The 12,750-nt window shown below is 39.8% G+C and overlaps 1 protein-coding gene across 3 annotated transcripts in view; it reads right to left on the reverse strand.

The window, feature by feature from the left end:
• wwtr1 (WW domain containing transcription regulator 1) overlaps positions 1-12,750 on the reverse strand; it is a 76,656-nt gene that overhangs the window by 21,268 nt on the left and 42,638 nt on the right. For 2 of the 3 annotated variants that reach the window (XM_049465702.1, XM_022669465.2), the window contains exons 2-3: positions 12,512-12,654; positions 6,339-6,455 (exon numbers count right to left, since the gene is read on the reverse strand). In XM_049465702.1, the coding sequence (XP_049321659.1) occupies positions 6,339-6,455; positions 12,512-12,654 (260 nt within the window). The remainder of the gene's footprint in view (positions 1-6,338; positions 6,456-12,511; positions 12,655-12,750) is intronic. The other variant, XM_022669466.2, reaches the window with a different exon arrangement.

The raw sequence follows: 12,750 nt of genomic DNA on the forward strand, positions 1-12,750 counted from the left end.
TTGCACATTGCTGTGTTAATAGTGCACACTGCTGCTACCAAAAAAAGCCACTAGACGGCATTACATATATATCTTAATTAAATTATTTAAATTTGACCATTAGTGCCTAATGTGGTGTATTACAGCTCACTTGTATCACTTTGCATCACTTATATCAAGCCCATAGACTGATCATAGACTTATCTAAAACTGGCATAGGCCTCTCTGCTGTAAAAAAAAAGAAAAAAGAAAAAAGAAAATCGAGAATCGAATTGAATCGAAACCCTAAAATCGGAAATACAATCGAATCGAGGATTTAGAGAATCGTGACACCTCTAGTATTCACACTGCAGACGAACCGGACCATGGTTCAGCAGATCCATGCTGAGACCACGTCTTTTGATCGGCTGTGATTCGTTGCCTGTTTTAAACCCTTTAAACTGAAAAGTCTGAAAGTCCGGACCAAACAAGTGAGGTGTGAAAACACCCAAAACCTCACTGAAGAGCTGAAGAGGGAGATGAGATTGGAGGGGCTGGGGAAGCAGAGGGGCTGGGGGTCTGGTGGCCTCCCACTCCAGGAGATCTAGAGAGAGGGTGTGTACTGTATGCCTCTACTAAGTAGTCTGAAGTTAGCTGCCAAAAGTCATGAGGGAATATAGAGCAGTGTATAAGCGAGAGAGCTGGAGAGAGAGAGAGAGAGAGAGAGAGAGAGAGGGGGGGGGCGGAGTCATCCTGCAGCAATAACACTCTTTGCACGCACAGTAACCCCCCCCTCCTCCTTCCTGCACTTACAAAACTCTGACAAAAGCCTCAATTCCAGTTTAACTATTCTCTCTCCAAATTGGTTCAAAGCAAGTGTTCAGAGTGTACATTTGGTGCCTGCCTTCATAAGCCCTTAACTGTTTATGAACTAGTGCACTGACTACAGCATTTAAACACAGGAACTACAGCATAAGACAGCAATGTCAATTAAAACTTATATTCTAATGCTGCCTTTACATCTCTCTCTCTCTCTCTTTTTCTCTCTCTCTTTCTTCAGATACTGACACTGTTTAACAAAGCAACAAATATTTAGTACAAAAACTGAGCTAATATGTAGATGGTGTCATTACCATCAATGTATACAAGACAAGACAAGACCCATATATTAACCATTCTTGTGCTGGGCACAGAGTGATTTTGTTAAGAAAACGCCAGTGGACTAAGTCATTGTCACTCCACTATGATCAGGAGACTGCTGGTTCAAATCCTGGTCATGCAGCTTGCCACCAGCTGCACAATTGGCCTGAGAGCACAATTGGTCTAGCTCTTTCTGGGTGGGTAGATGGTGCTCTTTCCCCTTTTCACTCCTAGGGTGATGTGGATCAGCACAAGGCTGCATCTGTAAGCTGATGTATCAGAACCAAGTCGCCGCGCTTTTTTGAGCTGTGATGCTACTCGGCAATGCTGCATCAGCAGCAGCTCAAAAAAAGGTGCTGATTGTCTCTAAGTGCATCAGAAGAGGCATGTGCTAGTCTTTACCCTCCTGGTGTTGGGGCAGTGCTAGTGACAGGGGGAGTACAGCTATATTTATAAAAAAATATAATAATAAATAAAAAGAAAGTTCCCAAAGTGCCAGTGGGAGTTTGCTCAAGGGCCCAACAAAATCCCACCCAAACCTACACTCTGTCTTGTTTTTGGCCCTGTGCTCTAACTAGTTTGCACTGCTCTATAGGGGAACCCCATAGCATCTGCAAACCGGATATTGTTACCGCTATGATAGTTACTAAAAAAAAAATGCTGTTGCTACAAGAAAACTAAAAAGAAAGAAAGCTAAATTCTGAAAACTAAATTCTGAAAACTGTTGCATAACGACTGCTAACACTTGCATGAATTTCTAAAAGCAGCTCAAAGTCCACTATCACACTACAAGACAGTTTAGCTGGAAGATCAACCTTGAATAGCGATAATTGGGGTCAACAACTCCCTTTAATGTTGTTAAGCCCACAAAGCTACATGATTTAGCTTTATTTAGATGATAATGTGGTATTTATATTTGAAAGGATTCGTTGCTTCTTTCAGTTTATCTCAGGAATATGGAGAAATGTCTCTGTTGCCCACCTTCAGACTCGATTCTTAAAGCGCAGACAGACCTGTCATGAGCACACCGTGTTCCTGTGGAACGAGGAGCTGCAGGTATGTCCGGAGAGACGCTGGTGGGTCCAGCATCCAGCTGACGCAGGGCTTCATGTGTATACTGAGGTATAAACATATACGGCTCAGGGTCATTTGTCATTGGATTGTTTTGATTTTCTGAGAACACTAGCTCAGCTTCTTCATTCGAGACTTACAGAATTCATGCAGCCACTTTTTAATCGCCCTGAACAGAAGGAGTCCGTGAGTCCGTGGTGGTGTACTCAGGTAACAGTTGCCTAGAGTAGTTAAAAATGATGTCCAATAAAAAAAATCTGTTAGCATTTTTTGAACATGATGTTGGGATATGTTTTGAGTGACATTTCTGGGCTTGTAGTATGACTGTGATTAAGTTATGCTAAAGTTGTGCATCTAATGCCATGTGATATGCCCACCCTACAGGATTTAAATCTTAACCAATGCTGAAAATGTGAGGACCGCAAACAGACATTTTTTAAAGAGAAATTATCTAATTAACAAAAAAGATGCAGAGCTTTCGGACCTCAAATAATGCAAAGAAAACAAGTTTTAAGAGTTCAGAAATCAATATTTGGTGGAATAACCCTGGTTTTTAATCGCAGTTTTCATGCATCTTGGCATCATGTTCTCCTCCACCAGTCTTACACACTGCTTTTGGATAACTTTATGCTGCTTTACTCCTGGTGTAAAAATTCAAGCAGTTCAGTTTGGTGGTTTGATGGTTTGTGATCATCCTTTTTTTCTGTTGATTATATTCCAGAGGTTTTCAATTGGGCAAAATCAAATAAACTTATAATTTTTTACTTATAATTTAGTTTTTTCCCCACACACACCCACATACCATATTTTTCGCACTATAAGGTACACCAAAAATCCTTTTTTTTCCAAATATCCTCAGTGCGCCTTATAATCCAGTGCACCTTATGTATGAATTCTACCATTCAGGTTAGCATTAGCATTAGCCGCTAACCGCAACGCTAGCTCTTTCAACGTACAGAGGTGAATAAATCGGTATGTGTTTTAACACGGACCTTGTTAAAACAAGCTGTGTGGGATGAACCGCTATCTGATAGCACCCTGGCTTACTGAAATACTCAGGGTTCCTCAGGGTAGCCCTGTGGGCAGCATTTACCAGCCCTGCTAACCATGCTTAAATACTGGAAATCTAAGCTTACTGTTAATAAACATAAGCACTTTACTCACCCAAATAAACAGTTTTTATGAGAGAAATCTGTGTAGATTATCCATGACTTGAAATGTTTCTTTTTTTTTGGTTGTTAAATACAGTTTTGTTTACTTAGCTGCCTCCCTAGAAGGGAAACATGGCGACACCCTTGTACCTTCCTAATGTCGCTTAAAATGTGCTTAATAATCTGGTGCGCCTTATGTACGAAAATAGTTTAAAAAGTTGACATTTATTGATAGCGCACCTTATAGTCCGTAAAATATGGTACATACAAATACATGGTTAAAAACCCACTTCTTTCAGTCATGAGAATTGTATCCACGTCCCTACAGAAAGCTAGGTTGTAAATATACAGGATCATTTGAGAAGATCCTGGTTTACCATCAACCTGAAATCAGGAAATGTTTTGGGATTGTTGTGAAGAGCAAATCCAGACCCATTATTCTGTAGTGTGGGTCAGGAAAGAAGTAACCAAAGATTCACCAAAATATTTTTTTTATTATTTGTTGATAGATCCCGCCAGCAAATAGTTCATGTAACCCAAATATGAACTCAGGAGTAAAGATAATTAAGGTTCATTACCAATTATAGGCTGTCAGTGTGTGTGTGTGTGTGTGTATATGTGTGTACTAGTGCATATGTGGTTGCATTTGTTGCACAGATGGAATAAAGGCGGAGGCCAAATTCCATCAGTGTCTAACACAAATGATCATCTCAGTCTGTGATTTAACTATTACTCTATTTTTAGGTATAGAATTGAACAGTTTAAAGTATAATAAGCATATAGAGAGGATGATTTTATGTAGTCACAGATGAGAGCAAATAAACACAATTAATTTAGAGTCATTTCTATGTCTTTTTCCCTACATGTTACATGTATACGCACTAAAACCAGATCAGGAGAATCCACTACAAGATCAGGAGAATCTCTCGCTATCTTTAAGAGACTCCTGAAGACAGAGCTCTTCAAAGAGCACTTACTCTCCTAACACCTCTAACTAACTACCTTCTACTACCAGATCAGGAGAATCTCTCACTATCTTTAATAAACTCCTGAAGACAGAGCTCTTCAAAGAGCACTTACTCTCCTAACACCTCTAACTAACTAACTACTTTAACCTCATTTCCTTCTTCCTCTCCTTCACTCCTCTATCCTATTATTCCCCTTTGTCCTCCTTTTATCCCTATCCAAAGATGTTTTACCTTTAAACTTATTTTACATTGTACTTGACTATTGTAAGTCGCTTTGGACAAAAGCGTCTGCCAAATGTAATGTAATGTAATGTAATGTAAAAGAATGCAGATAATCACAGAGCAGCTGCTATATAAACGGAGCTATAGAGGGAGTACTGCGCTGCTGTAACGGGGTATTCGGCCCTCTCAGTGTTTGCCACAGGCTTTCTGTCCCAGCCACTCCCTTAAACCTGCACCAGTGCCAAAGTTCCCACTGCAGGGAAAACCATCCAACATCCCACTATTCCAAACAACACTCGCACAGAAACATGAGCAAAACTGAGAGTCGAAGACAGTATTCTAAATCTACATCAGCATTAAACATTTTTCATTAATATGTCTAAATATTGTTCAGTAATACAAGAACTTTTATGATATGTATATGAATTTTTTCCCAAAAATCATCAGTGCATCATTCTGTTCACCTACTGTTCACCAATTCTATCACTCAGGTATTAAGGAGCAGTAAAAACCACTCCGCTGAAGTACAGAGTTAAATACAGTATATAGTTTCAGTTTAGTTTTCCAGCACTGAGGCTGCAGCAGCATTAGCATTAGCCGCTAACCATACTAAGCGCTAGATCTTTCACCGTACAGAGGTGAGTATTATCAGCATGTAGCCTGCTGCTAACCCCGTCTAGCACTGCTGGAGCAGCATTAACATTAGCCTCTAAGTTTTCAGCTACTTTTGCTGTTTAGAGGCGAGTATATCGAACTATAATCTGCTTGTGTTTACCATTTTAAAACAAGCTTCGTGGGACAAACCGCTTGCTAATATCGCCCTGGCTTACCTGAACACCCAGGGTTCCTCAGTGTAGCGCTGTCTTGTGGCATTAGCCGCTAACCGTGGACAGTGCTAGTGGTTAGCTGCTAATGATAATATTGCTGCACCCAGCCTTAGAGGAAATCTGGAAATCTATGCTTACTGTAAATAAACAGAAGTGCTTCACTCACACAAACAGTTTTCAGGAGAGAAATCCGTTTTTACTTTGTTTAGCTTTACAGGTCTCGCAACCTGCTAATTAGAAGGAAAACATGGCGACACCCCTGTTCCTTACTAGTGTCTCTTAATGGGCCTTATAATCCGCTGTGCATTGAAAAAAATACGGTAATCAATTTCCAAAGGTTTTAAACAAAACAAATGAATACAAATGAATCTAAATAACTACTCTCTGATGTGAAGATTTAATTTAAATGAGTTTGCTGTAGAGGATTTTTCACTTTTTCACTGATTTTAACTAGAAAATAACCAAATTGAGTAAGTGATTTTTTTTTTTTATGAAATCAACATTTTTTTAAGTGACTATGAATTATTTAAGCTGATAAGTTACCATTTAATAACTTCACTGTATTCCAAGATATTAATATTAAGTAAATAAGAACTTATATTGAGTGTACATCCAAACACACACACACTTAAAACAACATACACAATATCTTCATATTTTCAATCATTAATTGTAATTTAATTGAAAATGACCAGACAGTGATGATCATTAGAGAAGTGATTAAATCTGTGATTGAGTTTCTTGTGATTTTGAGTAGATCAGAATCTGAAGTGCTGCAAACCCCCTCCCATCTACTCATCTACTTCCAGACCAGATCACCACCAAGCTGAGCATGCTACAGCAGGTCCACAGGCAGATCCTATCTCACCTGATCACGGTGAGGGGGAGGAGGGGGCAGGTGAGGAGAGGTGTGTTTGGGGGGGGGTGTTGTGAGAGGTGTTGATGGGTTGTGGGATGGGGCCAATCACTTAGCAGGTCACTAATGGGGGTCCGGTACTTACTGAGGCGAGGAGAGTCCACCCGTGGGTCGAGCCACGATGTGCTCTGGGTTTTGTGGTCAATGAAGTAAATTTCTCCCTGAGGGGTGGCCGCCTGCTCCCAGCCCTCCGGCAGCTGCCCTGTTTAAGCAGCAACAGGACAACAACAGCTCCACATCAACCAAGAGCACTTAGAGAGCCCTAGCCCAGATTCACCCGGCACGCTTCTCACAGCTCACGAGCACTGTGGAGTTAAAGACGATCATCTCCATCTGATCTAACTGTGAGTTTAATCTATTGTAATCAAAAACTGTACAGTAAGAACTTATCCCACCTAAACTATATACTACATATTCTCTATTGGCTTCTTACATTGTTTATTTGCATAATGTATAGGGGTGTCACGATTCTCTAAATCCTCGATTCAATTTTATTTACAAAATATATATTTTAGGGTGATGATTCGATTCGATTCGATTCTCGATTTTCTTTTTTCTTTCTTTTTTTTTACAGCAGAGAGGCCTATGCCAGTTTTAGATTAGTCTATGGTCAGTCATTGGTTTTGATTCATCAAAGTGATACAAGTAATCTGTAATACACCACATTAGGCACTAATGTTCAAATTTAAATCATTTAATTAAGATATATATGTAATGCCATCTAGTGGCTTTTTTGGTAGCAGCAGTGTGCGCTATTAAAACAGCAATGTGCAACATAAAATAAATAATAAAAAAATACAGGAACAGTCATGTACAAAATAATAGAACAAATAGAGCCTTAACAAACTGAACTCTATCCTACTATAACAGTTAAACATGAAAAATAAGACTTTAAGACTTTTTCGGTCCCTGAGAATGAGATGTTTTTTTCTTTAATAAAGATATATTATTAACTTTATCTGAGAGAAAGATGCTCCTTAAGGTACCAAAACTATAAACATATTTGAGGCTAGACAAAACAACTGTTATTTTTAAATTTTAAGTTTTTCTTTAAGAAGATGAGAATGTGAAAGAGCGGCTCTTTCAGCAGTCACAATGTCCACGGCGTCGCTACAGTGTGCTGCACCATTTGTGTAGTTTATAGGGAGGGATCGTTCATCATCTTTTTGACTTCGATGCTCGAGACCATGACACAATTTCCATCGATTTCGATAAAGTATTGAAATCGTGACACCCCTACTAATGGATGTATCTCCCTTCCCCTAACTCCCTTAACTCTAACTCACCATCAGTGTGTAGTCTTGCCCACCAGGGCTACGTTCCCTTGAGTATTCAGCTAAAAAAGGCTTACACTCAGGGTTCTTCAGCACAACGCTTTTGGATGGCATTTACTAGCACTAACCGCAGCTAGCACTAGCAGTTAGCTGAGAATGCTAAAGCTGCTGCACCCAGCCTTAGTGGAAATCTAGAAATATATGCTCACTGTAAATAAAAGGATGTGCTTTACTCTTTTTTAGATTAATATCGAGGGCTCATTTGACTTTAAAAGAAAATTCCTACAGTCCTAAGTAGTACAGTTTTGTTTACTTAGCTTAGCTTTATTTAACTTAACTTTACTTAGTGCTCCTTATAGTGCGAAAAAAAAAAAAAACGTTAACTTGCCCTTACGGCCAATACTTACTGACAATCACACAGATGAAACACCCATTATGCAAATAATTAAAGCCAGGAGCCAATTGGAAGAAGTACTTTTTCTTTTAGTGTGTTTCACCTCTTCAGTTTGGTGTAATTAATTCAACATATGGGCTGAAACCCTAACCCAAATAAAGTGCGTGTGAATTGTTGCTTCATATTTCAATCAAGCAGTACAGTTGAGACAACAGCAGGAGAATAACACCTTGAGAATAAACTGAGAAATACTACACCCTGAAAGAGAAGTCAACCTGTAGTCTAATTCAAAAATTAAACTAAAAAAAAAATCAAACATTTTCACACATTTCACTGCAGAAACTCCAGAAATTTGCTGAGCAGAAGTGCGAGACTGTAGAGATTCTAGGAAGAAATAGGTACCACTTCAGTCTCTGCAGTGAGAGAAGAGAACAAAGGAGTGGAAAAATCCATCAAAACAACAAAGGTAGAGAGAAATCCTTTCTTGACAAGTGTTGGATGTCAGCCAGCATTGTTCTGCTGGGAATGTGGGAGAGAAGAAGCCAGACAAGAGAGAGAGAGAGAGAGAGAGTGAGAGAGAGACAGACAGACAGAAGAAAGAGAAGGAGAGAGAATGGTAGAATGAGCGAGTAAGAGAAAAAGAAAGGGATAAGAGTAATACAGGCCACTGCACAATTAACTTCTCAGTACATCACCAAATGCCTATAAGTGCTCACAGATTCCAAGATTTAAGTGAGCATGTTAGAGATACTTCAAATATCTGAATAACTGAATCTATTCAGATGAAAATGGAACAAATGCACAAATTCAGTGTTCAATCAAATGAAGGAACAACACAAATCATTTATTGCAAACTTTTAAGTCACGCTGCAGTTTTTCCTTTATTGTTTAAATATTAATGTTAAGGATTTTTAATCACAGCAGCGTCACACCCTTTTTATTCTCTGCTCACAAAAATAAAATGAAATAAAACATTCAGCATCACTTATCATGCTTGGTACCATTATGCGTTTTACTACCTCTTCAAACAGTACAGAACTGTACAGAGCATGTGACTTGAGTAGCACTACTGATGCAGAGGTATGACTAAAGTGGCACTGCTTCCATGATTAGTAAATCCATGATTAGAATAGCGCTGCTAAGGTAAATCTACTGTGGTTAAATGATCATTCTGTCATTTGCTTTTTAGTTTTTATTTACTTAATGGCAACAAAAAAATTAAAGACGACACAGTATTAAAGATAACACATATGGCTTTGATTTCCACCAAAAAATATTTTAATGCATCTATAAACAATAAATAAATGAAGTAAAACCAAAAGAATCACACAGCATAGTAAAGTGAGTCAGAGTTTCAATCTTTTTCTTTTTCATGAGCAAATGAAATCATACTTTAATCATTCATAGTTAGGAAATAACCTGATAGAATATCTTTCTTCAACTACGTCAAAACCGCTTAGTTTCATAAAAAGGTAAAGTGAAGTAAAACATGGCTGTGAATAAGCTGCCTCAACAAGTCGTACAGGACGGAGTAACGCAGCATTACTTCAGGCTAAACTCCTCCAATCACACACTGTTCACACTGAATCCACTGAATCCACTATACAGCACTCTTACCCACTCACTGCATTTAACTCACCAGTATCATAACACTCCTACACCCCTACACCACTTATAACACCACTAAACCACCCCATCCATAACTCCCATACACCATCCATACACCCTTAACACCACTACCCCCCCATAACACCCTTAAACCACCCATAACACCCCTACACCACTCATAACACCCCTACCCCCCATAACACCCCTACACCACCCATAACACCCCTACACCACCCATAACACCCCTACACCACCCATAACACCCCTACACCACCCATAACACCCCTACACCACCCATAACACCCCTACACCACCCATAACACCCCTACACCACTTATAACACCCTTAACGCCCCTAAACCACCGCATCCATAACTCCCATACACCATCCATACACCCTTAACACCCCTACCCCCCCATAACACCCTTAAACCACCCATAACACCCCTACCCCCCCAATAACACCCTTAAACCACCCATAACACCCCTACACCACCCATAACACCCCTACACCACTCATAACACCCCTACACCACTCATAACACCCCTACACCACTCATAACACCCCTACCCCCCCAATAACACCCTTAAACCACCCATAACACCCCTACACCACCCATAACACCCCTACACCACTCATAACACCCCTACACCACTCATAACACCCCTACACCACCCATAACACCCCTACACCACCCATAACACCCCTACACCACTCATAACACCCCTACACCACCCATAACACCCCTACACCACTCATAACACCCCTACACCACCCATAACACCCCTACACCACTCATACATCTCCCTTACACCACCCCATCCATAACTCCCATACAACCTTAACACCCCTACCCCCCATAACACCCCTACACCACCCATAACACCCAAAAACTCCTACACCACCCTAGTGCTGGACGATTTCCACAATTAATTTGATTAATTTGAATTACAGTTTTAATGCAATTTTTAAAACTGAGTTTTAAATCGAAATTTAATCGAAAATCAAAGTTTTTCTTAGGCCATAATCGCCCAAAACTACATCACCCATAACACCCATAACACCCCCCACCACCTATAACACCCCTACACCACCCACAACATCCCTAAACCAACCTTACACCCGTACACAAACCTTCAGCTACCTAAGTGTAGAGAATTAAAAGAACAATAAATCTGAATCTGAAGCACCTAAATCTAAATGTAAATTAAACAGATCAACTGTGTTTACTCACTTTTCCTCTCTCTCTAACTCTTTCTCTGTTGTTACACTAAACTCTACTTATTAAAAAACTCAACTAATTATATGATAAATACTTAACAAGCGTCAATTAATAATTAGAGACATTACTTAACTATTTAACTATGTTCTCCCATATCTTTCTCTCTTTCAACTCTCTCTCTTTCTTTTCATCTCCAATTTATGCTCCCTCTCCCCTTCTCGCTTTCTCTCCCAATCTCTCTCTCTCTCCTTCTGGAATCCAGTAAACAGCTGGCAACAAAGCACAGACACACCTTTTTTCCATTTAATCACAAATCAGGATTTGTGAGGAGAAAAGAGCCAAACAAGGAAACACATTTGGAAGCAATCGGCTGCACTGATTTAAAGAAAAGTATGAGTCTGTACCACTGACAAGAGGCTTAGTCTCTTTTTACTCAGATGAGATAAATAAATTAGAACATTTTTATGGTGCACAAATATTACTGCTCAACAGGTCTTACCTACTGAACAGCAAAAAAACACTAAACCACTACACTCCACTCCATCACTGCTGCACTGCTCAGACTCATGTGAAGGTTGTAGGATCTGCAGGATGTCCCAAACAGGTCGTTCTCAACCTCAATCCAAATCCATCAATGCTGAGTATCAGTATTAATATCGAACTGATCCTCCTCTTTGTTTTTGTATTAATAATGCAGCCACACAGTTTAGATATGATGTGCTGCTGATTATTACTCCAGTAAAGTCACTCCAACTAAACTTTATTTACCTTCTGAGAACTCTCCTTAGTGCTGCTGGCTGTGGTTAACAATGTCCGTTAATGGATCCCAAAACAAAGACTCAGAACTGGGATTAAAATAGCTGATACCTGATCGATTAAAATATTCCTAGATGCACACCAATCACTTCATATGAGTCGCTGAAACAGACTGTGATGCGTCTACTAGGAATTACTGTTTCTTCCAATTGTGGACATTTTCTGCCTGGACAGCTAGCAGTGAATTAAATGTCATTCCTTAACTGTTTTATTAATATTGATATTTATTTTAATCCAGTGTTGGATTAATTTTTCACCAAGATCTTGCAGCAGCATTGATGATGGTAGAGTCTGACCGCTGCACAAAGCAGCTCTTCTCCATCCAGCACATCCCAAAGATTCTCAATGAGGTTAAGATCTGGACTCTGTGGTGAACTCTCTCTCAATCCATGTGTGAAAATGATAAATGATGATCTCATGCTCCCTGAATCCTGAACTCTTTCACTATTCCAGACCCATGAATCCTGATATTATCATATTGGAATATGGCCGTGTTCATCAAGGAAGATAAAATAAATCCACTGATGGAATAACCTGGTTTATATTCAGTATATTCAGGTAGTCAGCTGACCTCATTCTTTCAGCACATACTGTTGCTGAACCTAAACCTGCAGACAAACTGCAGCATCAACCAACCAACCCCACATCATTTACTTACTTAAATCCAGGTGGAGACTGTTTTTTTTTTGGCCAGGCAGTGGATAAGTGTATAAGTGTATAAGTAAGTACATGCTGTGTAGGGGTGGGCGATATGGCCCAAAAAAATATCACGATATTTCATGGTATTTCTGCGATAACGATACTTGGCGTTGACTCTTGTTGGCGATATTATCGCGTACGATACAATATAGCACACCACCAATGAATGCTGTTGCTACTGCATGAATAACTGCAGCCTTGGGGGATAAGTCAGAGTGAGTGGAGATATAAATGAGAAGTCTCACCGAGGTTAGGCTGAGACAGGGCCATGGAGCGCTGCTGCATGTTGCTGTTGTTGCTGGTGGCCTGGGCATGTAGGCTCATCGGGTTCATGGTGGCCGTCATGGTCTTCCTGGGGTCGTGCCACGTGGTGATTTTCTCCACATGACTGAGTAAACACACACAAACACAAAATACACAAATTAACCAAACAGGTCACAGGCAGGTTACAGTACACCTGAATATCTGACAATGAATCTGTCTT

The sequence above is a fragment of the Astyanax mexicanus genome, chromosome 16, assembly GCF_023375975.1.
Source record: "Astyanax mexicanus isolate ESR-SI-001 chromosome 16, AstMex3_surface, whole genome shotgun sequence".
In the NCBI taxonomy this organism is placed as follows: domain Eukaryota; kingdom Metazoa; phylum Chordata; class Actinopteri; order Characiformes; family Acestrorhamphidae; genus Astyanax; species Astyanax mexicanus.